At 49.9% G+C, this 27,006-nt stretch overlaps 1 protein-coding gene across 8 annotated transcripts in view; it reads right to left on the bottom strand.

The window, feature by feature from the left end:
* The window catches only part of mark2b (MAP/microtubule affinity-regulating kinase 2b), a 91,284-nt gene that overhangs the window by 42,307 nt on the left and 21,971 nt on the right, over positions 1-27,006 (bottom strand). For all 8 annotated transcript variants that reach the window (XM_042329385.1, XM_042329390.1, XM_042329392.1 and 5 more), the window contains 13 exons: positions 20,098-20,262; positions 18,597-18,650; positions 16,835-16,883; positions 16,573-16,638; positions 15,372-15,442; positions 15,206-15,262; positions 11,073-11,309; positions 10,155-10,274; positions 8,980-9,079; positions 8,683-8,795; positions 7,381-7,507; positions 3,719-3,849; positions 1,584-1,669 (listed from right to left, as the gene is read on the bottom strand). In XM_042329385.1, coding sequence (XP_042185319.1) covers positions 1,584-1,669; positions 3,719-3,849; positions 7,381-7,507; positions 8,683-8,795; positions 8,980-9,079; positions 10,155-10,274; positions 11,073-11,309; positions 15,206-15,262; positions 15,372-15,442; positions 16,573-16,638; positions 16,835-16,883; positions 18,597-18,650; positions 20,098-20,262 — 1,376 coding nt within the window. The remainder of the gene's footprint in view (positions 1-1,583; positions 1,670-3,718; positions 3,850-7,380; positions 7,508-8,682; positions 8,796-8,979; positions 9,080-10,154; positions 10,275-11,072; positions 11,310-15,205; positions 15,263-15,371; positions 15,443-16,572; positions 16,639-16,834; positions 16,884-18,596; positions 18,651-20,097; positions 20,263-27,006) is intronic.

Genomic DNA, 27,006 nt, shown 5'->3' with positions numbered 1-27,006 from the left:
TGGGCAGAATTCACTGACTCAAACTCCAACCGTGGTTAATCCATAGTGGACACATACAGCCTATGGCAGGTTGAAGTGTGTGTGTGTGTGTGTGTGTGTGTGTGTGTGTGTGTGTGCGTGCATCTGTTTTAGCGAGAGAAGAGAACTGACAGTTGGAACGGTAGAGAGACAGCTAGTTGGCAGGGAGAGACAGTAGAGTACCGGCAGGGAGAGTCAGTAGAGTACCGGCAGGGAGAGACAGTAGAGTATCGGCAGGGAGAGTCAGTAGAGTACCGGCAGGGAGAGTCAGTAGAGTACCGGCAGGGAGAGTCAGTAGAGTACCGGCAGGGAGAGTCAGTAGAGTACCGGCAGGGAGAGACAGTAGAGTACCGGCAGGGAGAGTCAGTAGAGTACCGGCAGGGAGAGACAGTAGAGTACCGGCAGGGAGAGTCAGTAGAGTACCGGCAGGGAGAGACAGTAGAGTACCGGCAGGGAGAGTCAGTAGAGTACCGGCAGGGAGAGACAGTAGAGTACCGGCAGGGAGAGACAGTAGAGTACCGGCAGGGAGAGTCAGTAGAGTACCGGCAGGGAGAGACAGTAGAGTACCGGCAGGGAGAGACAGTAGAGTACCGGCAGGGAGAGACAGTAGAGTACCGGCAGGGAGAGACAGTAGAGTACCGGCAGGGAGAGTCAGTAGAGTACCGGCAGGGAGAGACAGTAGAGTACCGGCAGGGAGAGTCAGTAGAGTACCGGCAGGGAGAGACAGTAGAGTACCGGCAGGGAGAGACAGTAGAGTACCGGCAGGGAGAGTCAGTAGAGTACCGGCAGGGAGAGACAGTAGAGTACCGGCAGGGAGAGACAGTAGAGTACCGGCAGGGAGAGACAGTAGAGTACCGGCAGGAGAGACAGTAGAGTACCGGCAGGGAGAGTCAGTAGAGTACCGGCAGGGAGAGTCAGTAGAGTACCGGCAGGGAGAGACAGTAGAGTACAGGCAGGGAGAGACAGTAGAGTACCGGCAGGGAGAGACAGTAGAGTACCGGCAGGGAGAGTCAGTAGAGTACCGGCAGGGAGAGACAGTAGAGTACCGGCAGGGAGAGTCAGTAGAGTACCGGCAGGGAGAGTCAGTAGAGTACCGGCAGGGAGAGTCAGTAGAGTACCGGCAAGGAGAGTCAGTAGAGTACCGGCAGGGAGAGACAGTAGAGTACCGGCAGGGAGAGTCAGTAGAGTACCGGCAGGGAGAGACAGTAGAGTACCGGCAGGGAGAGACAGTAGAGTACCGGCAGGGAGAGACAGTGTTTCTTCTTAAAGATACAGGTAGAAGTGAAGGGAGGAAGAGAAGGGCGTGTGTGTGTCTGTCTGTGTGTGTGTGTGTGTGTCCATCTTTGCGTGTGTCAACCAGCCTGTCGTGTAGCCAGTAATCCTAGTCTACTAATCCTCGTCCAGCGATGGATGATTTTCACGCCCAGGAAGGCTCACCATCCCTGGGGAACAGCTGCATGCCGGCCTGGGCCAACTGGCAAGCGGCTGGGGTCTAAAACCTGGCAAGGAATGGCAGCCAGAGCCAAGCTCTCTGTGTGTGTGTGTGTGTGTGTGTGTGTGTGTACCTGTCCTTGCCGTTCTGTACCCCCTGGTCCAGCGAAGCTCTCTCAGTGAGAGGAGAGTTTCTGCTGCGACCCGACAATATGCTATTCTGTAGAGAGAGAGATCGAGGGGGAGAGAGAGAGATCGAGGGGGAGAGAGGCGAGAGAGAGAGATCGAGGGGGAGAGAGAGGCGAGAGAGAGAGATCGAGGGGGGGGAGAGAGAGGGGGAGAGAGAGATCGAGGGGGAGAGAGAGAGATCGAGGGGGAGAGAGAGGCGAGAGAGAGAGATCGAGGGGGAGAGAGAGATCGAAGGGGGAGAGAGAGAGATCGAGGGGGAGAGAGAGGCGAGAGAGAGAGATCGAGGGGGAGAGAGAGAGAGGGAGAGAAGATCGAGGGGGAGAGAGAGATCAAGGGGAGAGAGAGAGAGATCGAGGGGGGGGAGAGAGAGAGAGGAGATCGAGAGGGAGAGAAAGAAGAGAGATTGAGGGGGAGAGAGAGAGGCGAGAGAGAGAGAAAGAAAGAGATTGAGGGGGAGAGAGGCGAGAGAGAGAGGGGAGAAAGAAAAGATTGAGGGGGAGAGAGAGGCGAGAGAGAGAGATTGAGGGGGAGAGAGAGGCGAGAGAGAGAGATCGAGGGGGTGAGAGAGAAAGATCGAGGGGGAGAGAGAGGCGAGAGAGAGATTGAGGGGGAGAGAGAGAGGCGAGAGAGAGAGAAAGAAAGAGATTGAGGGGGAGAGAGAGAGGCGAGAGAGAGAGAAAGAAAGAGATTGAGGGGGAGAGAGGCGAGAGAGAGAGCTCGAGGGGGGGAGAGAGAAAGATCGAGGGGGAGAGAGAGGCGAGAGAGAGAGATTGAGGGGGAGAGAGAGGCGAGAGAGAGAGAAAGAAAGAGATTGAGGGGGGAGAGAGGAGGGGGAGGAGGGGGAGAGAGGAGGGGGGAGAGAGGACAGGGTATAATTGTGGTATAGAACAATGTCAACAACAAATGAATCTAAACCATGCACTCATAACTGTGGAGTAGAGTGGAGTGGTGTAGAGTGGTGTAGAGTGGAGTGGTGTGGTGTAGAGTGGAGTGGTGTGGAGTGGTGTGGTGTAGAGTGGTGTGGTGTAGAGTGGTGTAGAGTGGAGTGGTGTAGAGTGGTGTGGTGTAGAGTGGTGTAGAGTGGTGTGGAGTGGTGTGTAGAGTGGTGTAGAGTGGTGTAGAGTGGTGTGGAGTGGTGTGGAGTGGTGTAGAGTAGGTGGTGTAGAGTGGTGTAGAGTGGTGTGGTGTAGAGTGGTGTAGAGTGGGTGGTGTGGAGTGGTGTAGAGTGGTGTAGAGTGGTGTGTGGAGTGGTGTGGTGTAGAGTGGTGTAGAGTGGAGTGGTGTGGAGTGGTGTAGAGTGGTGTAGAGTGGAGTGGTGTAGAGTGGTGTAGAGTGGAGTGGTGTAGAGTGGTGTAGAGTGGGTGGTGTAGAGTGGTGTGGTGTAGAGTGGTGTAGAGTGGTGTGGTGTAGAGTGGTGTAGAGTGGAGTGTGTGTGTGGAGTGGTGTAGAGTGGAGTGGTGTAGAGTGGTGTAGAGTGGAGTGGTGTAGAGTGGAGTGGTGTAGAGTGGTGTAGAGTGGTGTGTGGTGTAGAGTGGTGTAGAGTGGAGTGGTGGTGTGTGGAGTGGTGTAGAGTGGAGTGGTGTAGAGTGGTATAGAGTGGAGTGGTGTGGTGTGGTGTAGAGTGGAGTGGTGTGGTGTAGAGTGGTGTAGAGTGGTGTGGTGTAGAGTAGAGTGGTGTGGTGTGTAGAGTGGTGTGGTGAGTAGAGTGGTGTAGAGTAGAGTGGTGTAGAGTGGTGTAGAGTAGAGTGGTGTAGAGTGGAGTGGTGGTGTAGAGTGGTGTAGAGTGGAGTGATGTGGTGTAGAGTGGTGTATAGTAGAGTGGTGTAGAGTGGTGTAGAGTAGAGTGGTGTAGAGTAGAGTGGTGTAGAGTAGAGTGGTGTAGAGTGGTGTGGTGTAGAGTAGAGTGGTGTAGAGTAGAGTGGTGTAGAGTAGAGTGGTGTAGAGTGGAGTGATGTGGTGTAGAGTAGAGTGGTGTAGAGTAGAGTGGTGTAGAGTAGAGTGGTGTAGAGTAGAGTGGTGTAGAGTAGAGTGGTGTAGAGTGGTGTAGAGTAGAGTGGTGTAGAGTAGAGTGTGTGCTCACGGTAGAGGGTGTGGCACTCTTCTTGCGGTCAGAGACCAGCGGGCTGGTCAAAACTTTGGCCGAGCTGCCAGATCCTTTCCTCCCAGAATCCTCCTTGTTGTCTCCCTGACCACGCCCCCTGGCAGAAGACCCTGAGAGACAGAGAGAGAGACAGAGAGAAGAGAGAGATAAGAGAGAGAGAGAAAGAGAAAGAGAGAGAGAAAGAGAGACAGAGAGAGAGAAAGAGAGAGAGACAGAGACAGAGAGAGACAGAGAGAGAGAGAGACAGAGACAGAGAGAGACAGAGACAGAGAGAGAGAGGAGAAAGAGAGAGAGAGAGAGACAGAGAGAGACAGACTGAAAGAAGTACATAGGCACCGAAGCCATAAGTCCATCCTCCTCCGGTGTGAAGCTTTCCCAAGCTTCATATTTAGGATCAGCTTCCCCTCCCCCAATCAGAACATTAAAACGTGCAGTTGAGAACAAATCCCTATTTACAATGACGGCCTAGGAACGGTGGGTTAACTGCCTTGTTCAGGGACAGAACGACAGATTTTTACCTTGTCAGCTCGGGGATTCAATCTAGCAACCTTTCGGTTACTGGCCCAACGCTCTAATCACTAGGCTACCCTGCCGCCCCCATCGAAACAGCATATTAACACTCTAAGTAGGTCAGGAGCCAGACAGGAAGCCTAAGAAGGAACAAAAATGAATGATTTAGGCTGCATTACTTCAAGGTTATACTCTACATAGACAGCCATTGTGATAGTGAGTGTGACACTCTAGGCTGGTAGAGAAACAGGAACATTAAGGCTCAGCATTTACACTACATTTTGTTGTATTAAATCGTAGTCTATAAATAGCGCATATTACACTGTGACTTAAATACAAATTACATGTTTTTTTTTAAACGCCTTAGTCTCTACATTGCCTTTGAATTCATGTTTAGAAACAGCCGTTTGTCCAGAGCGCGTGTCTTCAGGCTCATGTGATGGTGTCTGGAGAACAGGCAAGAACAGAACAGGCCAGGCCAGAACAGAACAGGCCAGAACAGGCCAGGCAGAACAGGCCAGAACAGAACAGGCCAGAACAGAAGGCCAGGCCAGAACAGGCCAGGCCAGAACAGAACAGGCCAGGCCAGAACAGAACAGGCCAGAACAGAACAGAACAGGCCAGAACAGAACAGGCCAGAACAGAACAGGCCAGCAGTGGGGAAGACCCTCTCCTCGCTTGCAGAGCCAATAGGGATGCCACTCTTACCAGACTGGGCAGAGATGCAGATTTTCAAGACGTAAAGCTCCTTGAAAGTTGGAATATGCCAGGCCTATGTGGCCAAAATCAATTATGGCCTATTGTATGGCTAATAGAACAAAAACGAAAGAAAATGTTAAGCGATCTGATGTTTTAGTTTATAAATACTTTGCTACAATGACACAGTTATCTACCCACCTCGTTCCTTTCTGTTAGCATGTACACGTAGTAAGTACACTATCATGCTCATGGGATACCCGCCTTTTCAGATTCCACATTGATTCTTTAGTTGTGGACATTACATCACCGCACTCCCTCTCTTGCTATTGGTCCACATCTTCGCAATACCCTGACTACACCGCTCGCGTCGCGTGCGCGAGTGTTGCAAAATAAATTTAGGAATCTATGTTATTCAATTATTGTACCCATACTGCTCACGCACGTCAATGGGCTTCTGCGTTGCCAAGGGCTCAAATAGAAGTCAGTTCTATTTCTGATGCAGACACCCTGCAAGTCCCGCCTCTCCCATTTCCTCATTGGTTTATAGAAGCAGGTACCTACGTGCCATCTCCTCATTGGTTTATAGAAGCAGGTACCCACGTGCCATCTCCTCATTGGTTTATAGAAGCAGGTACCATCTCATTGGTTATACCCACGTGGGTGATTGAAAGACGAACTGTGTTGCTGGTTGTCGTGGTAATAATATGAAAGTTTAGATGCCAATCACCTTACAAGTTCAAAGTTGAAAAAGCCTGGAAGGAGGAGAGGTGACTTGAAACGATTCGCTTGACCGTTTTGTGTGTGGATGAATTGTCAGAGTAGAAGACCTTGTGGATTTCAGGTAAAATAACAACTCAATGTTTATATCCCAGGACAAATTAGCTAGCAACAGCAAGCTAACTAAATAGGACAAATTAGCTAGCAACAGCAAGCTAACTAAATAGGACAAATTAGCTAGCAAGTGCCAGCCAGCTAGATAAATTGCCTTACGTGTTTAATGCTTTTCGACCTGTCCCCAAATTAATGTAATTGGTTCAGAGTTTGTTTTGATATTTTAACCTGAGTGTCGTGATCGCGTTTGGTGTTGGGGGACTAAATAAATGTATGCGCATGCGCACAGCCGGTTTGGGTTCCATGTAAGACACCTTGATTTAGCACGTGTGTGTTTTTCTGATGTTTCTTTAGCTACTGTCTCCATCACAAGGGCCTTTCGCAGCACACAAGTAGACTACAGATGAATGCTGGGCCGGACATGCCGTGAGCTCCTGAAGTGAGCGCTACTGGAGCGGGCGAGAAGGCCGACGCTCCAGCCTTTGGGAATCTCACTCCTCGCTCCGATCGCATTCTCTGCTGGTGATGTCACCCAGGGGAACCAAAAACCCACCAAACAGTCCGTTTAAACAGCCCTCACACTCATTATCATCATTATCACAATGTTCACTATTTCACAGTATTATTCCAAACTCATAGTGTGGAAATATAAAACACAGGAACAAAAACACGTTTTTGACTACGGCGCCCCTTTAACCATCAGATCTAGGGATCACTTGACTGAATGCCCCTTTAACCATTAGATCTAGGGATCACTTGACTGAATGCCCCTTTAACCATTAGATCTAGGGATCACTTGACTGAATGCCCCTTTAACCATTAGATCTAGGGATCACTTGACTGAACGCCCCTTTAACCATTAGATCTAGGGATCACTTGACTGAACGAATCTAGGGATCCCTTTAACCATTAACCATTAGATCTAGGGATCACTTGACTACGGCGCCCCTTTAACCATTAGATCTAGGGATCACTTGACTACGGCGCCCCTTTAACCATTAGATCTAGGGATCACTTGACTACGGCGACCTAGGGATCGCCCCTTTAACCATTAGATCTAGGGCGCCCCTTTAACCATTAGATGACTGAACGGCGCCCCTTTAACCATTAGATCTAGGGATCACTTGACTACGGCGCCCCTTTAACCATTAGATCTAGGGATCACTTGACTAACGCCCCTTTAACCATTAGATCTAGGGATCACTTGACTACGGTGCCCCTTTAACCATTAGATCTAGGGATCACTTGACTACGGCGCCCCTTTAACCATTAGATCTAGGGATCACCTTGACTACGGCGACTACGGCCCTTTAACCATTAGATCTAGGGGGATCACTTGACTACGGCGCCCCTTTAACCATTAGTGGGGAAAATGCAAAACTGACCCAAGATCAGCATCTAGGGATCACTTGACTGAATGCCCCTTTAACCATTAGTGGGGAAAATGCAAAACTGACCCAAGATCAGCATCTAGGGATCACTTGACTACGCCGCCCCTTTAACCATTAGTGGGGAAAATGCAAAACTGACCCAAGATCAGCATCTAGGGATCACTTGACTGAATTCCTTCCCTCCTCTCCAATCAAACACACGTATCTCACCCTGGTCAGTGGCTCTGCGGGGTTTCTGGTTGGACGATATGCTGCGCTGTACCTTGCTGGGCGGGGACGGGGCGCTACTTTTCGAGAGTTCATTTCCTGGGCGGGGCTTAATGATACCTTCATCCAGCTGGAGAACAGGAAAGAAGAGAATCCATCAGAGAGAGAGAGACATAGAGAGAGAGACACAGAAAGAGAGGGAGAGAGACACACAGAAAGAGACAGAGAGAGAAAGAGAGAGAGAGACAGACACAGAGAGAGAGAGACAGACACAGAGAGAGACAGAGAGACACAGAGAGAGACAGAGAGAGACAGAGAGACACACAGAAAGAGACACAGAGACAGAGAGACAGACACACAGAGAGACACAGAGAGAGACAGAAAGAGAGAGACAGAGACACAGAGAGAGAGAGAGACACAGAGAGAGAGACATAGAAAGACACAGAGAGAGAGACAGAGAGAGAGAGAGAGAGAAACAGAGAGAGACAGAGACAGAGAGACATAGAAAGACAGAGAGAGAGAGACAGAGAGACACAGAAAGAGAGAGAGAGACAGAAAGAGAGAGACACAGAGACAGAGAGAGAAAGAGAGAGACAGACACAGAGAGACAGAGAAACACAGAGTATGTGTGTGTGTGTGTGTGTACACCTCGTGGTTTGTGTAGTCCAGTAGTAGTGTGTGTGTATCTGTACACCTCGTGGTTTGTGTAGTCCAGTAGTAGTGTGTGTGTATCTGTACACCTCGTGGTTTGTGTAGTCCAGTAGTAGTGTGTGTGTATCTGTACACCTCGTGGTTTGTGTAGTCCAGTAGTAGTGTGTGTGTATCTGTACACCTCGTGGTTTGTGTAGTCCAGTAGTAGTGTGTGTGTGTGTGTGTGTGTGGTTTGTGTAGTGTGTGTGTACACCTCGTGGTTTGTGTAGTCCAGTAGTAGTAGTGTGTGTGTGTGTGTGTGTACACCTGTGGTTTGTGTACACCAGTAGTGGTTTGTGTAGTCCAGTAGTGTGTGTGTGTGTGTGTACACCTCGTGGTTTGTGTAGTCCAGTAGTAGTGTGTGTGTGTGTGTGTACACCTCGTGGTTTGTGTAGTCCAGTAGTAGTGTGTGTGTGTGTGTGTGTGTGTGTGTGTGTGTGTGTACACCTCGTGGTTTGTGTAGTCCAGTAGTAGTGTGTGTGTGTGTGTGTGTACACCTCGTGGTTTGTGTAGTCCAGTAGTAGTGTGTGTGTGTGTGTGTGTACACCTCGTGGTTTGTGTAGTCCAGTAGTAGTGTGTGTGTGTGTGTGTGTGTGTGTGTGTGTGTGTGTACACCTCGTGGTTTGTGTAGTCCAGTAGTAGATACGTGGCCATGACTTCGTTGTATTTCTGGTTGACCAGCGAGTCCTGCACCTCCTCCATGGAGTAACCCATCTGAATCATGATCTCTATTCACACACACACACACACACACACACACACACACACACACACACACACACACACACACACACACACACACACACACACACACACACACACACACACACACACACACACACTAGTATTATACAGTACATACGATGATAGAAACGTATGAGAGCAATTTGAGGCTGGTGTTTCAGAGTCTACCTGTTCTCTTGGGGTCCTTGTAGTCAGGCATGGGCTCTATGTACGGTTTCAACTCCTCCTCTTCATGACCCACATTCATCCACCTATCCTTCATTATCTGCTGCTGGGGGGAAGAGGGGAGGAGAGGGGGAGGAGAGATGAGGAGAGGAAGGGGAGGAGAGATGAGGAGAGGAAGAGGAGGAGAGAGGAGAGGAAGAGAAGAGGAAGAGAAGAGGAGGCAGAGAGAGGAGGAGAAGAAGAGAAGAGGAGGAAGAGAGAGGAGGAGAGGAAGAGGAGGAGGAGAGGAAGAGGAGGAGGAGGTTGAGGAAGAGAAGAGGAGGAAGAGAGAGGAGGAGAGGAAGAGAAGAAGAAGCGAGAGAGAGAGGAAGAGGAGGAGGAGAGGAAGAGGAGGAGGAGAGAGGAGGAGGTTGAGGAAGAGAAGAGGAGGAAGAGAGAGGAGGAGAGGAAGAGGAGGAGAGAGAGGAGCAGAGGAAGAGGAGGAGGAGAGAGGAGCAGAGGAAGAGAAGGGGGGAAGAGAGGAGGAGAGGAAGAAGAGGAGGAGAGAGGAGAGGAAGAGAAGAGGAGGAAGAGAGAGGAGGAGAGAGGAGAAGAGGAAGAGAAGAGAGGAGAAGAAGGTGGTGGGAAGAGAGGCGGGGGAGGAGAGGTCGGAGAGGAAGAGAGGCGGAGGAGAGGAAGAGAGGCAGAGGAATCGGCAGAAGAGAGGAAGAGAGGCAGAGAAGAGGAAGAGGCAGAGGAAGAGAGGCAGAGGAAGAGGCAGAGGCAGAAGAGAGGAAGAGAGGCAGAGGAGAGGAAGAGGCAGAAGAGAGGAAGAGAGGCAGAGGAGATGAGGTAAAGAGAGTAAAGGGTATCATGTAGAAAAGAGGGAGAGGGGAACAGAGAGGAACAGAGAGGGGAACAGAGAGGGGAACAGAGAGGGGAAACAGAGAGGGGAACAGAGAGGGGAAACAGAGAGGGGAAACAGAGAGGGAAACAGAGAGGGGAAACAGAGAGGGGAAACAGAGAGGGGAACAGAGAGGGGAACAGAGAGGGGAACAGAGAGGGACAACTGTAGCTCACACCAAGAAAACAAGAAGTATTTAAATATTCAGGTTAGGAAACATTTTATAGCCAGGTGACATGTCAGGGGTCAAAGGTGAGTGGTCACAGCAGTCAGGCGTTAAAGGTGACTGACTGACCTCCAGGCTGCCTCTCTTGGTGGGGTTGAGGATCAGGAACTTCTTCAGTAGGTTTTCACAGTCTGTAGACATGTAAAAAGGAATACGGTACTTCCCCCTCAACACGCGCTCTCTCAACTCCTATAGGGGGAGAGAGATGGGAGAGGTCAGAGGTCAGACATGTAGAACAGGATACGGTACTTCCCCCTCACCCCGCGCTCTCTCAACTCCTATAGGGGGAGAGAGATGGGAGAGGTCAGAGGTCAGACATGTAGAACAGGATACGGTACTTCCCCCTCACCCCGCGCTCTCTCAACTCCTATAGGGGGAGAGAGATGGGAGAGGTCAGAGGTCAGACATGTAGAACAGGATACGGTACTTCCCCCTCAACACGCGCTCTCTCAACTCCTATAGGATGAGAGAGATTGGAGAGGTCAGAGGTCAGACATGTAGAACAGGATAAGGTATTTCCATAGAGATAGATAGAGGACTCATCTTTGTATCTGTGCCATTAAAGGGTCTGTGACAGCCTCAATGGTGCTGCCTGTGCTATCTCCATTTTAAAGTAGTACATTTTCTTCTTCACGATTGGCTGATCCCTCCTGATGACCCAGTTAAACATGACTCTAACATGACTCCAACCAGTTGACTACATTAAAATGGTGGAAGTCCTCAGTGGCGCTGCCCATGGTAATACTGCCTTTTGGCCACTAGAGGCCTCTATCATTCTCTATGAGTATTTCCCCCTCAACTCATATAGGGGGAGACAGAGGAGCGATTAGGGGTACGAGGTCAGGGGTTAAGGGTTACAGGTCAGTCTGTAGAACAGAATACAGATCTCACACACACACCTGTCTATGTCACCATCCCTCTCACACACCCCTCTATGTCACCATCTCACACACCCGCCCACCCCTCCCTCCATCTCCCCACACACACCTTGAGGTTCTGTCCATCGAAGGGCAGCGACCCTGAGACCAGCGTGTACAGGATGACCCCCAGGCTCCAGACGTCCACCTCGGGCCCGTCGTACTTCTTCCCCTGGAACAGCTCTGGGGCGGCGTAGGGAGGAGAGCCGCAGAACGTGTCCAGCTTACTGCCCATTACGAACTCATTACTGAAGCCAAAGTCTGCTATCTTGATGTTCATGTCAGAGTCCAGGAGTAGGTTCTCAGCCTGGTGGGGAGAGGAGAGAGAGGAAGGGAGAGAGGGAGAGAGAGGAGAGAGGGGGGAGAGGAGGGAGAGGAGAGAGGAGAGAGAGAGGAAGGGAGAGAGAGAGGGAGAGAGAGAGGGAGAGAGAGAGGAGAGAGAGGAGAGAGAGAGGAAGGGAGAGAGAGAGGGAGGAGAGAGGGAGGAGAGGAGAATGGAGAGGAGAGAGGAGAATGGAGAGGAGAGAGAGGAAGGGAGAGAGGGAGAGAGAGGAGAGCAGGGGAGAGAGAGAGGAGAGAGGGGAGAGGAGGGGAGGGGAGAGGAGAGAGAGGAGAGAGGAGGAGAGAGGGGGAGAGGAGAGAGGAGGAGAGAGGGGGAGAGGAGAATGGAGAGGAGAGAGGAGAATGGAGAGGAGAGAGAGGAAGGAGAGAGGAGAGAGAGGAGAGAGGAGAGAGGAGGAGAGAGGGAGAGAGAGGAGAGAGGAGGGAGAGGAGGGAGGGGGAGAGAGGGAGAGAGGGAGAGAGGGGGAGAGGAGAGGGGGAGAGAGGGAGAATGGAGATGAGAGAGGAGAGGAGAGAGAGAGGGAGGAAAGAGAGAAGAGAGAGAGTAAAGAGAGGGGGGAGAGGAGAGAGAGAGGGGAGAGAGGGAGGAAAGAGAGGAGAAGGGGCAGACAGAGATGCACTCAGTAACCTTTTTATTCTCTAGTTCCCTATGCAAAGTTTGTGTTTGTCATTTTCTAAAAAGGAACCGAAAGAGTCCAAACATCAAACAAAGAGCAGACAAATTGTCAGTTAGCCTGATCCCAGATCCGTTTGATGCCAGTTAGCCTGATCCCAGATCCGTTTGATGCCAGTTAGCCTGATCCCAGATCCGTTTGATGCCAGTTAGCCTGATCCCAGATCCGTTTGATGCCAGTTAGCCTGATCCCAGATCCGTTTGATGCCAGTTAGCCTGATCCCAGATCCGTTTGATGCCAGTTAGCCTGATCCCAGATCCGTTTGATGCCAGTTAGCCTGATCCCAGATCCGTTTGATGCCAGTTAGCCTGATCCCAGATCCGTTTGATGCCAGTTAGCCTGATCCCAGATCCGTTTGATGCCAGTTAGCCTGATCCCAGATCTGTTTGATGCCAGTTAGCCTGATCCCAGATCCGTTTGATGCCAGTTAGCCTGATCCCAGATCCGTTTGATGCCAGTTAGCCTGATCCCAGATCCGTTTGATGCCAGTTAGCCTGGTCCCAGATCCGTTTGATGCTAGTTAGCCTGGTCCCAGATCCGTTTGTTGTTCCCCATGGCGAAATCGGGGACTGTGGATCGGTGACACACAAAATCTCAGATGGCACTGGCCCGATTTTGCGAAACTTGGGTGAATGATGTGTCTTGCCATAGAGATCCGGTATTTACCAAATTACACAGATTGGCCCAAGGCGGGACCTAAAGTACTTAACTGACATTTGTCACACCAGAAGGATAACTGGGCCACACCAGAGAGTTGAAACCAGAGGAATAACTGGGCCACACCAGAGAGTTGAAACCAGAGGGGTAACTGGGCCACACCAGAGAGTTGAAACCAGAGGGGTAACTGGGCCACACCAGAGAGTTGAAACCAGAGGGGTAACTGGGCCACACCAGAGAGTTGAAACCAGAGGGGGAACTGGGCCACACCAGAGAGTTGAAACTAGAGGGATGGGACCAGTCAGCCTGATCCCAGATCTGTTTGTGCTCCAGCCAGTCAGCCTGGTCCCAGATCAGTTAGTGCTCCAGCCAATCTGTTTGTGCTCCAGCCAGTCAGCCTGGTCCCAGATCAGTTAGTGCTCCAGCCAGTCAGCCTGGTCCCAGATCAGTTAGTGCTCCAGCCAGTCAGCCTGGTCCCAGATCAGTTAGTGCTCCAGCCAATCTGTTTGTGCTCCAGCCAGTCAGCCTGGTCCCAGATCAGTTAGTGCTCCAGCCAGTCAGCCTGGTCCCAGATCAGTTAGTGCTCCAGCCAATCTGTTTGTGCTCCAGCCAGTCAGCCTGGTCCCAGATCAGTTAGTGCTCCAGCCAATCTGTTTGTGCTCCAGCCAGTCAGCCTGGTCCCAGATCAGTTAGTGCTCCAGCCAATCTGTTTGTGCTCCAGCCAGTCAGCCTGGTCCCAGATCAGTTAGTGCTCCAGCCAATCTGTTTGTGCTCCAGCCAGTCAGCCTGGTCCCAGATCAGTTAGTGCTCCAGCCAATCTGTTTGTGCTCCAGCCAGTCAGCCTGGTCCCAGATCAGTTAGTGCTCCAGACAATCTGTTTGTGCTCCAGCCAGTCAGCCTGGTCCCAGATCAGTTAGTGCTCCAGCCAATCTGTTTGTGCTCCAGCCAGTCAGCCTGGTCCCAGATCAGTTTGTGCTCTTTCCAACTCAGTCTTGTTGCCACTGATAGGATGGATAGGATATGGACTAGCGTAATCTAGCCTCTGATTTGGGGTCAGATATTAAAATTCCCATAATGGTTAGGGTTAAGAATGTGACTCAATGAACCTGATCCTAGATCTGTGGTTGAGACTGACAACTAGTGGTGTAAAGTACTTAAGTAAAAGTACTTTAAAGTATTACTTAAGTAGTTTTGAGGGGGAATCTGTACTTTACCATTTATATTTTTTGCCAACTTCACTACATTCCAAAAGAAAACAAATTTTGACAGGAAAATGGTCCAATTTCATGCACTTATCAAGAGAACATCCCTGGTCATCTCTACTGCCTCTGATCTGGTGGACTCACGAAACAGAGAACATCCCTGGTCATCCCTACTGCCTCTGATCAGGAGGACTCACTAAACAGAGAACATCCCTGGTCATCCCTACTGCCTCTGATCTGGAGGACTCACTAAACAGAGAACATCCCTGGTCGTCCCTACTACCTCTGATCTGGAGGACTCACTAAACAGAGAACATCCCTGGTCATCCCTACTGCCTCTGATCTGGAGGACTCACTAAACAGAGAACATCCCTGGTCGTCCCTACTGCCTCTGATCTGGAGGACTCACTAAACAGAGAACATCCCTGGTCATCTCTACTGCTTCTGATCTGCCTCTGTGGACTCACTAAACAGAGAACATCCCTGGTCATCTCTACTGCTTCTGATCTGGTGGACTCACTAAACAGAGAACATCCCTGGTCAACCCTACTGCCTCTGATCAGGAGGACTCACTAAACAGAGAACATCCCTGGTCATCCCTACTGCCTCTGATCTGGAGGACTCACTAAACAGAGAACATCCCTGGTCGTCCCTACTGCCTCTGATCTGGTGGACTCACTAAACAGAGAACATCCCTGGTCGTCCCTACTGCCTCTGATCTGGTGGACTCACTAAACAGAGAACATCCCTGGTCGTCCCTACTACCTCTGATCTGGAGGACTCACTAAACAGAGAACATCCCTGGTCGTCCCTACTACACACACGCTTCGTCTGTAAATTATGTCTGAATGTTGGAGTGAAATGATTTATACTTTTACATTTGATACTTAAGTATATTTAAAACCAAATACTTTTACTCAAATAGTATTTTACTGGGTGACTCAAGTTATCTTTTACACAAGTATGACAAATCGAGTACTTCTTCCACCACTGCCGACTACAACGCAGAGCACTATAACTTTAAACTATACACGGCAGAGCGAGGAGCAGGTTGTGTTGCCTAGCAACAGGAAGATGTTCTCGGCACGAGCGCTCAGCGTGAAATAGAACACGATGACATCATCAGACAAGAGACAACTCTGAACACACAGACACCGATGGGCAAGTGACTGTTAGGAGCCTGTGTAAAGGTCATAGTTCAAGCTCTTCCGGCCGTAGCCCCCAGCCAGTAAGCCCCCAGCTCTTAGCCCGTAGTAGTCCCCAGCTACTTGGTCCCCAGCTACTTAGCGCACACACACGCGTTATAGTGTGTAGAGGGAGAGTCTTACCTTCAGATCTCTGTGGACAATACACTTCTGGTGACAGTACTGGACTGCTGACACGATCTAAACAGGGATGGAGAGAAGGATTGAGAATGGGGAGGAGGAAAGCAAATAAACCCCTTCTCTCATTCATTCATTCATACACACACACACACACACACTCGCTCCTCACCTGTCTGAATTTGGCACGCGCCTCCTTTTCTTTCATCCTCCCATGAGCGACCAGGTAATCAAACACCTCCCCTGGAGGACAGAGGAGAGGAGCGAGGGGGGAGAGGAGAGAGGGGGAGAGAGGAGCGAGGGGGAGAGGAGCGAGAGGAGCAAGGGGGAGAGGAGCGAGGGGGAAAGGAGAGAGGGGGGAAAGGAGAGAGGGGAGAGGAGCGAGGGGGAGAGGAGAGAGGGGGAGAGGAGAGAGGGGGAAAGGAGAGAGGGGGAGAGGAGAGAGGGGGAGAGGGGAGGGGAGGGGAGACGAGCGAGGGGGAGAGGAGAGAGGGGGAGAGGAGAGAGGGGAGAGAAGCGAGGGGAGAGGAGAGAGGGGAGAGAGGAGCGAGGGGGAGAGGAGCGAGGGGGAGAGAGAGAGGGGAGAGAGAGAGGGGGAGGAGAGAGGGGTAGAGAGGAGAGAGGGGGAGAGGAGAGAGGGGAGGAGAGAGGGGGATAGGAGAGAGGGGGAGGAGAGAGGGGGAGAGGAGAGAGGGGGAGAGGAGAGAGAGGAGCGAGGGGGAGAGGAGAGAGGGGGAGAGGAGCAAGGGGGGGGAGAGGAGAGCGAGGGGGGAGAGGAGGAGGGAGAGGGGAGAGGAGAGAGGGGGAGGGGCGAGAGGAGAGAGGGGAGAGAGGGGGGAGAGGAGAGAGAGGAGCGAGGGGGGAGAGGGAGAGAGGAGCGAGGGGGAGAGGAGAGAGAGGAGCGAGGGGGAGAGAGAGAGAGAGGGGGAGAGGAGCGAGGGGGGGAGGAGAGAGGTGGGAGAGAGAGAGAGGAGGGGGGAGAGGAGAGAGGGGAGAGAGGGGGAGAGGAGAGAGAGGAGCGAGGGGGAGAGGAGAGAGAGGAGCGAGGGGGAGAGGAGAGAGAGGAGAGAGGGGGAGAAGAGAGAGAGGGAGAGAGGGGGCGAGGGGGAGAGGAGAGAGAGGAGAGAGGGGAGAGAGGGGAGAGGAGCGAGGAGGGAGAGGAGAGAGGGGGGAGAGGGATGATAGGAGAGAAAGGATGAGAGAAGAGAAACAGTCACAGAAAGGTAGCAGTTCTTTAGTTCACCTGAGGGCGTATGAAGGCTACATAGCTGTCAAATAGTGAAACATCACTTCAGGGTCAAAGGGGGAAGGATTTAACTGTTGCACACAAGATGACTCAGGGGGAAGTATTTTTGACGCGGGCACACACTCACCTCCACTGGCATACTCCATGACCAGGTACAATGTCTTCTCCGTCTCAATCACCTCAAATAACTTCACTGTTGAAGGGAGAGAGTTGGCGGGAGGGAGAGGGGGGAGAGGGAGAAAAAGGGATCATTATTTAGATTCAATCACCTATAGCAGCATAGCTTGGTTCAAGATTCTTTAGCGTAATTCCAGTTCATTGACTTGAAATGATTCTTGATTCAGATTCACTTGACTGTGACAGGATCACTAATAATTGAGTCAACTCACCTATGTTAGGATGATTCAACAGCTTCATGATTCTCACTTCTCGGAAGAGCTGAAGAGGACAGAGAAGATAGTCAGCACTGTGTGTGTGTATGTATATATCTCATATCATACTCTGCTACAGGGGATCCCTGTAGTCCCCTCATGAAATGTAATTAAGGCTGGTTTCCTGTAATTAGGTCTCTCTGAGATCTAGACACCAGAGAGAAATAGATGGAGAGAGAGAGAGAGAGAGAGAGAGAGAGAGAGAGAGAGAGAGAGAAAGAGAGAGAGAGAGAGAGAGAGAGAGAGAGAGAGAGAGAGAGAGAGAGAGAGATGAGAGAAAGAGAAAATAGGAGAGAAACACACATGAGAGATGGTGAGTAAGAGGAAGGTGTGTGTAGGGTGTTATCATGTGTGTGTGTGTTATGGTGTGTGTGTGGGGGGTTGGGAGTGTGCGTTATGGTGTGTGTGGGAGTGTGTGTAGTGTGTTATAGTGTGTGTGTGTATGATGTGTGTGTGGGGGGGTGGGAGTGTGCGTTTTGGTGTGTGTGTGTGTAGTGTGTTAGTGTGTTATGGTGTGTGTGAGTGTGTGTGTGTGTGTAGTGTGTTATGGTGTGTGTGTGGGGTGGGAGTGTGCGTTTTGGTGTGTGTGTGTGTGTGTAGTGTGTTATGGTGTGTGTGTGGGGTGGGTGGTGTGTGTGTGTGGGAGTGTGTGTGTGTATAGTGTGTTATGGTGTGTGTGTATAGTGTGTTATGGTATATGTGTGTAGTGTGTTGTGGTATATGTGTGTAGTGTGTTATGGTGTGTGTGGGGGGTGGGAGTGTGTGTGTCGTGTGTTACGGTGTGTGTGTAGTGTGTTATGTTGTGTGGGAGGGTGGGAGTGTGTGTAGTGTGTATTGTGTTATGTTGTGTGTAGTATGTGTAGTATGTGTAGTTTGTCTAGTACGTGTAGTTTATGTAGTGTGTATAGTGTGTGTAGTGTATGTAGAGTGTGTATAGTGTGTATAGTGTGTGTATAGTGTGTGTAGTGTGTATAGTGTGTATAGTGTGTGTATAGTGTGTGTAGTGTGTATAGTGTGTATATAGTGTGTGTATAGTGTGTATAGTGTGTGTATAGTGTGTATATAGTGTATAGTGTGTGTATATAGTGTATAGTGTGTGTATAGTGTGTGTATAGTGTGTGTATAGTATGTATAGTGTGTGTGTATAGTGTGTATAGTGTGTGTAGTGTGTGTGTATAGTGTGTAGTGTGTGTATAGTGTGTGTGTAGTGTGTATAGTGTGTATAGTGTGTGTTTAGTGTGTATAGTGTGTGTATAGTGTATAGTGTGTATAGTGTGTGTGTATAGTGTGTATAGTGTGTGTAGTGTGTGTGTATAGTGTGTATAGTGTGTGTATAGTGTGTGTGTAGTGTGTATAGTGTGTGTATAGTGTGTGTATAGTGTATAGTGTGTATAGTGTGTGTGTATAGTGTGTATAGTGTGTGTAGTAGTGTGTGTGTATAGTGTGTATAGTGTATGTGTATAGTGTGTATAGTGTGTATAGTGTGTAGCGTGTGTATAGTGTGTAGTTTGTGTATAGTGTGTGTATAGTAGTACGTGTAGTGTGTGTATAGTGTGTAGTGTGTATAGTGTGTATAGTGTGTGTATAGTGTGTAGTGTGTGTATAGTGTGTGTATAGTGTATAGTGTGTATAGTGTGTGTGTAGTGTGTGTATAGTGTGTAGTGTGTGTATAGTGTGTATAGTGTGTGTATAGTGTGTGTATAGTGTGTATGGGACCCACCTTCTGCAGACTGGAAGAGTTGAGTTGTGTTTTATCAATAATCTTAACAGCCACCTGGAAATGATACACTACATTAGACTCAGCAGACAGAGAGACCAATGTGCACAACACCTTGACAAAACCAAAGATCTACCAAACCAAAGATCTACCAAACCAAAGATCTACCAAAAAGATCTACCAAACCAAAGATCTACCAAACCAAGATCTACCAAACCAAGATCTACCAAACCAAGATCTACCAAACCAAGATCTACCAAACCAAAGATCTACCAAACCAAGATCTACCAAACCAAAGATCAACCAAACCAAGATCTACCAAACCAAAGATCTACCAAACCAAGATCTACCAAACCAAAGATCTACCAAACCAAAGATCTACCAAACCAAAGATCTACCAAACCAAGATCTACCAAACCAAAGATCTACCAAACCAAGATCTACCAAACCAAAGATCTACCAAACCAAAGATCTACCAAACCAAGATCTACCAAACCAAAGAATTCAACTCCACATTTGACTCAGATGCATTTACCTCCTGAAATGTAAAGAAAGAACTGGCTGTCGAGGAGAACACTTGCATTTTGTTAATAATATAATAGAGACAGTAGATCTAGCTGGTCTGTCATAATATAATAGAGACAGTAGATCTAGCTGGTCTGTCATAATATAATAGAGACAGTAGATCTAGCTGGTCTGTCATAATATAACAGAGACAGTAGATCTAGCTGGTCTGTCATAATATAACAGAGACAGTAGATCTAGCTGGTCTGTCATAATATAACAGAGACAGTAGATCTAGCTGGTCTGTCATAATATAATAGAGACAGTAGATCTAGCTGGTCTGTCATAATATAATAGAGACAGTAGATCTAGCTGGTCTGTCATAATATAATAGAGACAGTAGATCTAGCTGGTCTGTCATAATATAATAGAGACAGTAGATCTAGCTGGTCTATCATAATATAATAGAGACAGTAGATCTAGCTGGTCTGTCATAATATAATAGAGACAGTAGATCTAGCTGGTCTGTCATAATATAATAGAGACAGTAGCTGGTCTGTCATAATATAATAGAGACAGTAGCTGGTCTGTCATAATATAATAGACAGTTCCTCCAATGTTGACTGTTCCAACAGAACACCCACTTCAACTCAACGGAGAGAGACAGTTGGGCTGCATCTCAATAGTCTACAATGGCTTCCTCTCCTAGTCTCCTCTCCTTCATCAAGTCCTTCAGGAGGAGAGCGGTGGGATAGAAGAATGAAAATCAATAATGTGTGTGAGAGAATGCGTGTGTCTGAGCTGAGGGGGACTGTAGGGGTGGTTCAAAATGGATCCAGTCAAAATGCAGAAGGAATTGAGATACCGCCCAAGTCTAAAGTGGAGGCTACACAGGAAGTGATGCAACAAGACAGGAAGCAGTTCCTGACAGAAGAGAAATTGGTGTCTCTGTGTGTATGTCTAACGTGTGTATGTTGAAAAGTGTGTGTGTCTGTGTTACCTCTTTCCCGGTGAGGACATGGCGTGCCAGTTTGACTTTTGCGAAGTTGCCCTTGCCAATAGTCTTCAGCAACCGATAGTTACCGATGTGAGGGGTCTCTTCCGCCGTCGTGGCAACCGAGTTCCGACATCGCGGCATGCTGGGACGGCCCCCCGCCTTGGTGTCCTGGTAGAAGGGAAGGAGGGAGAGGAGGGGAAAGAGTTGTTTAAGTACAGGGATCATCAACTAGATTAAGCCAATTATTTCTTGAGTGGAACCTACTTACAAATAATTGGTAGACTGCAAATTGACCACAAGAAACCCAAACAGATATTTGAATGAAGCATTATATTATCTCAAACCTTGCGAACATATGTATACGATCACAAACACTGACTTTACAAAGTGGGCCAGGGATGCTGGACCATGTTTAACTCCAACGCTTCCCACAGTTGTATCAAGCTGGCTGGATGTCCTTTGGGGTGGTGGACCTTTCTTGATACACACAGGAAACTGTTGAGCGTGAAAAACCCAGCAGTGTTGCAGTTCCTTTCAGAAACTGGTGCGCCTGACACCTACTGCCATACCTCGCTCAAAGGCACTTCAATCTTTAGTCTTTCCCATTCACCCTCTGAATGGCACACAGACACAATTCATGTATCAATTGTCTGAAGGCTTAAAAATCCTTCTTTAACCCGTCTCCTCCCCTTCATCTATACTGATCGAAGTGGATTTAGCAAGTGACATCAATAAGGGTTCATAGCTTTCACCTGGATTCACCTGGTCAGTCTATGTCATGGGAAGAGCAGGTGTTCATAATGTTTTGTACACTAAGCGTCGATCTCTCTATTTTGCGTGGGAATGTACAGAACAGAATTCTTTGGAACAGATTTGCTAAATAAAAATCAGTTGGACCTGATTAGCTGATGTTTTTACATGTCTTTTTTGGTCTGAAAACCTGGGCAGCCAAATAAAAATCACCCAGCAGCCAGTTGAAGAACCCTGCTTCAGTAGGTCATATGGTTGAGTGTAGTCTGGTCCAGGAGTGTGAAGGTGAACCGAAAGGCTCTGGAGCAACGAACCGCCCTTGCTGTCTCTGCCTGGCCGGTTCCCCTCTTTCCACTGGGATTCTCTGCGTCTAACCGTATTACAGGGGCTGAGTCACTGGCTTACTGGGGCTCTTTCATACCGTCCCTAGGAGGGGTGCGTCACTTGAGTGGGTTGAGTCACTGATGTGATCTTCCTGTCTGGGTTGGCGCCCCCCCTTGGGTTGTGCCGTGGCGGAGATCTTTGTGGGCTATACTCGGCCTTGTCTCAGGATGGTAAGTTGTGGTTGAAGATATCCCTCTAGTGGTGTGGGGGCTGTGCTTTGGCAAAGTGGGTGGAGTTATATCCTGCCTGTTTGGCCCTGTCCTGGGGTATCACCGGATGGGGACACAGTGTCTCCTGACCCCTCCTGTCTCAGCCTCCAGTATTTATGCTGCAGTAGTTTATGTGTCGGGGGGCTAGGGTCAGTCTGTTATATCTGGAGTATTCCTCCTGTCTTATCCGGTGTCCTGTGTGAATTTAAGTGTGCTCTCTCTAACTCTCTCTTTCTCGGAGGACCTGAGCCCTAGGACCATGCCTCAGGACTACCTGACATGATGACTCCTTGCTGTCCCCAGTCCACCTGGCCGTGCTGCTGCTCCAGTTTCAACTGTTCTGCCTGCGGAGCATACAAGTATCTAAGTATCTGACTGAGCGATGGTAGGCAGAAGCAGGCACGTAAACATTCATTCAAACAGCACTTTCGTGCGTTTTGCCAGCAGCTCTTCGTTGTGCGTCAAGCATTGCGCTGTTTATGACTTCAAACCTATCAACTCCCGAGATTAGGCTGGTGTGACCGAAGTGAAATGGCTAGCTAGTTAGCGCGCGCTAAAAGCGTTTTAAACGTCACTCGCTCTGAGACTTTTCAGTGGTTGTTCCCCTTAATCTGCATGGGTAACGCTGCTTCGAGCGTGGCTGTTATCGTTGTGTTGCTGGTTCGAGGGTGGCTGTTGTCGTTGTGTTGCTGGTTCGAGGGTGGCTGTTGTCGTTGTGTTGCTGGTTCGAGCCCAGGGAGGAACGAGGAAGCCATACTGTTACACTGGCAATACTAAAGTGCCTATAAGAACATCCAATAGTCAAAGGTATATGAAATACAAATGGCATAGAGAGAAATAGTCCTATAATAACTACAACCTAAATCTTCTTACCTGGGAATATTGAAGACTCATGTTAAAAGGAACCACCAGCTTTCATATGTTCTCATGTTCTGAGCAAGGAACTTAAACGTTAGCTTTCTTACATGGCACATATTGCACTTTTACTTTGTTTTTGCATTATTTAAACCAAATTGAACATGTTTCATTATTTATTTGAGGCTAAATTGTTTTTATTAATTTTTAAAATAAGTGTTCATTCAGTATTGTTGTAATTGTCATTATTACAAATACATTTTAAAAATCGTCAGAATAATTGGTATCGGCTTTATTTGTCCTCCAATAATCGGTATCGGCGTTGAAAAATAAATCGCTCGACCTCTAATCCCTACCCCGGTCAACAGCTCTGCACCCCCCACAGCCACTTGCCCAAGCCTCCCCCAAATCCAGATAACTGATGTTCTGAAAGAGCTGCAAAATCTGGACCACTACAAATAAGCTGGGCTAGGCAATCTGGACCCTCTCTTTCTAAAATTATCCACCGCAATTGTTGCAACCCCTATTACTAGCCTGTTCAACCTCTCTTTCGTATCGCTTGAGATCCCCAAAGATTGGAAAGCTGCCGTGGTCATCCCCCTCTTCAAAGGAGAGACACTCTAGACCCAAACTGTTACAGACCTAAATATATCCTATCCTGGATTTCTAGTCTTCGAAAGCCAAGTTAACAAACAGATCACCGACCATTTCGAATCCCACCGTACCTTCTCCGCTATGCAATCTTCTCCGCTATGCAGACTCAACAGCCTTGGTTTCTCAAATGACTGCCTCGCCTGGTTCACCAACTACTTCTCAGACAGAGGTCAGTGTGTCAAATCGGAGGGCCTGTTGTCTGGACCTCTGGAAGTCTCTATGGGGGTACCACAGGGTTAAATCCTCAGGCCAACTCTTTTCTCTGTATATATCAATGGTCACTCTTGCTGCTGGTGAATCTCTGATCCACCTCTACGCAGACGACACCATTCTGTATACTTCTGGCCCTTCTTTGGACACTGTATTAACAAACCTCTGGATGAGCTTCAATGCCATACAACTCTCCTTCCGTGGCCTCCAAATGCATCCTTCACTCATGCTGCTAAACATACCCTTGTAAAACTGACTATCCTACCAATCCTTGACTTCGGCAATGTCATTTACAAAATAGCCTCCAACACTACTCTGCAAACCGGATGTAGTCTATCACATTGCCATCCGTTTTATCACCAAAGCCCCATATACACTACCCACCACTGCGACTTGTATGCTCTCGTTGGCTGGCCCTTGCTTCATATTCGTCACCAAACCCACTGGCTCCAGGTCATCTATAAGTCTTTGCTAGGTAAAGCCCCACCTTATCTCAGCTCACTGGTCACCATAACAACACCCACTAGTAGCACGCTCTCCAGCAGGTATATTTCACTGGTCATCCCCAAAGCCAACTCCTCCTTTGACCGCCTTTCCTTCCAGTTCTCTGCTGCCAATGACTGGAACGAATTTTATAAAATCACTGAAGCTGGAGACTCACATCTCCCTCACTAACTTTAAGCATCATCTGTAAGAGCAGCTTACAGATCATTGCACCTGTACATAGCCCATCTGTAAATAGTCCATCCAACTACCTCATCCCCATATTGCTATTTATTTCTTTGCTCCTTTGCACCCCAGTATCTCTACCTGCACATTCATCTTCTGTACATCTATCACTCCAGTGTTAAATTGCTATATTGTAATTACTTCGCCACAACGGCCTATTTATTGCCTTAACCTCCCTAATTTTACTACATTTGCACACACTGTATATAGACATTATTGTGTTATTGACTGTACGTTTGTTTATTCCATGTGTATCTCTGTGTTATTGTTTGTGTCGCACTGCTTTGCTTTATCTTGGTCAGGTCGCAGTTGTAAATGAGAACTTGTTCTCAACTGGCCTACCTGGTTAAATAAAGGTGTTCTCAACTGGCCTACCTGGTTAAATAAAGGTAAATTGTTTTTAATTTAAAAATCACACACTTACACACACGACAACTGTGGGCATTTGAACAAGAGAGAGAGAACGAGAAAGAGAGAGGTCCCTCTACAGCTGTAGCAGCAATCAGACCAATCTGGCTAACCTTTTAGACAGCAGCCTCTGAACTCAATCCCAGTTCAGATGAACAAACCGATCTGGCTAATCCAGCCTTTAAGAGGACAGCCTCTGGTGTATCACACAAACAACTGTATTTCTGACATCATTATCCCTAGGACATGTTATTAAGGTCCTGCTGGGGTGTGTGTTCCTTGGGGTGTGCTTGACGTCAACACACACATACAGGAAGACACACACACACACTCCCTCCCTCTCCTACCTTATTTGCTAACTAGACTCACATTCTGTTCAGAACCTCTCTCTGCCGCCTCTACAATTATGTGTGTGTATGTCAAAGAGCTGTGTGTGTGCATGTCAGAGAGCTGTGTGTGTGTGTGTGTGACTGTCCTCGTGGCACATGTCAACATTAGCTAGACTGGTGAGAGGAAGTTACAGCATTATCCCCATAACACTGATAAGAGCTGTGTGTGTGTGTGTGTGTGTGTGTGTGTGTGTGTGTTTGAGAGAGCGGTGTGTGTGTATTTTATAGTGCGACTCTTGCAATATCCTCTCTAGCTCCCCCTCCATCTCTCTCCCCCACTCCATCTCTCTCTCCATCTCTCCCCCACTCCATCTCTCTCCCCCACTCCTCTCCCTCCCCCTCTCTCTCCCCCTCTCCATCTCTCTCCCCACTCCATCTCTCTCCCCCACTCCATCTCTCTCTCCCCCCCTCTCCCCCACTCCATCTCTCCCCACTCCATCTCTCCCCCCCATCTCTCCCCCTCTCCATCTCTCTCCCCCCCACTCCATCTCTCTCCCCCACTCCATCTCTCCCCCACTCCATCTCTCTCCCCCCCCCATCTCTCTCCCCCTCTCTCCCCCTCCATCCTCTCTCCCCCACTCCCCCACTCCATCTCTCCCCCACTCCATCTCTCTCCCCCTCTCTCTCCCCCACTCCATCTCTCTCCCCCTCTCCATCTCTCCCCCTCTCCTCTCTCCCCCACTCCATCTCCATCTCCCCCACTCCATCTCCCCCCCCCCATCTCCATCTCTCTCCCCCACTCCATCTCTCTCCCCCCTCCATCTCTCTCCCCCACTCCATCTCTCTCCCCCACCTCCATCTCTCCCCACTCCATCTCTCTCCCCCTCCATCTCTCCCCCCTCTCCATCTCTCCCCTCTCCTCTCTCCATCCTACTCCATCTCCCCCCCTCCATCTCTCCCCATCTCCATCCCACTCCATCTCCCCCCCTCCATCTCTCCCCCTCTCCCCTCCCCCCCTCCATCTCTCCCCCTCTCCATCTCTCTCCCCCCCCTCTCTCCCCCACTCCATCTCTCCCCCCTCCATCTCTCCCCCTCCATCTCTCCATCTCCCTCTCCCCCTCTCCCCCATCTCTCCCCCTCTCCTCGCTCCTCTCCCCCCCTCCATCTCTCCCCCTCTCCATCCTCTCTCCCCCCTCCATCTCTCCCTCTCCCCCTACTCCATCTCCCCCACTCCATCTCTCCCCCTCTCCATCTCTCCCCCCACTCCATCTCTCCCCCCCACTCCATCTCCCCCTCTCCATCTCTCCCCCTCTCCATCTCTCTCCCCTCTCCCCTCCATCTCTCCCCCCTCCATCCCATCTCTCCCCCCTCCATCGCTCCCTCTCCCCCTCTCCCTCTCCATCTCTCCCCCTCTCCATCTCTCCCTCTCCCCCTCTCCATCTCTCCCTCTCCCCCTACTCCATCTCTCCCTCTCCCCCTCCATCTCCCCCCCCCATCTCTCCTCTCCATCTCTCCCCCACTCCATCTCTCCCTCTCCCCCTACTCCATCTCTCCCTCTCCCCCTACTCCATCTCTCCCCCTCTCCATCTCTCTCCCCCTCTCCCTCTCTCCCCCCACTCATCTCCCCCTCTCCATCTCTCCCCCTCCATCTCTCTCCCCCCCTCCATCTCTCCCCCATCCATCTCTCCCCCCATCTCTCCATCCTCTCCATCTCTCCCCCTCTCCATCTCTCCATCTCTCCCCCTCTCCACATGTGCTCTCTAAACCCCCTCTCCTCTCCATCTCCCCCCTCTCCATCTCTCCATCTCTCCCCCTCTCCATCTCTCCTCTCTCCCCCCTCTCCATCTCTCTCCCCCTCTCCATCTCTCCCCCCCACTCCATCTCTCCCCCCCTCTCCATCTCTCTCCTCTCCATCTCCCCCCTCCATCTCTCTCCCTCCATCTCTCCCCCCTCCATCTCTCCATCCCCCCCTCCATCTCTCCCCCCTCTCCATCTCCCCCTCCTCTCCTCCCCTCTCCTCTCCCCCCTCCCCTCTCCATCTCCCCCTCTCCCCATCTCCCCCCCCTCTCCATCTCTCCCCCTCTCCATCTCTCCCCCCTCTCCATCTCTCCCCTCCCCCTCTCCATCTCTCCCTCCCCCCTCTCCATCTCTCCCCTCTCCATCTCTCTCCCCCTCTCCCTCTCTCTCTCCCCCTCCATCTCCCCCCCTCTCCATCTCTCCCCCCTCCATCTCTCTCCCCTCTCCATCTCTCCCCCTCCCCTCCATCTCCCCCCCTCCATCTCTCTCCCCCCTCTCCTTCTCATCCCCTCTCCATCTCTCCCCCTCTCCATCTCTCCCCTCTCCCCCCATTCTCTCCCCTCTCTCCCCCTCTCCATCTCTCCCTC

The sequence above is a fragment of the Oncorhynchus tshawytscha genome, linkage group LG10, assembly GCF_018296145.1.
Source record: "Oncorhynchus tshawytscha isolate Ot180627B linkage group LG10, Otsh_v2.0, whole genome shotgun sequence".
Classification (NCBI taxonomy): Eukaryota; Metazoa; Chordata; class Actinopteri; order Salmoniformes; family Salmonidae; genus Oncorhynchus; species Oncorhynchus tshawytscha.
This window is presented reverse-complemented; position numbering and strand designations above follow the sequence as displayed.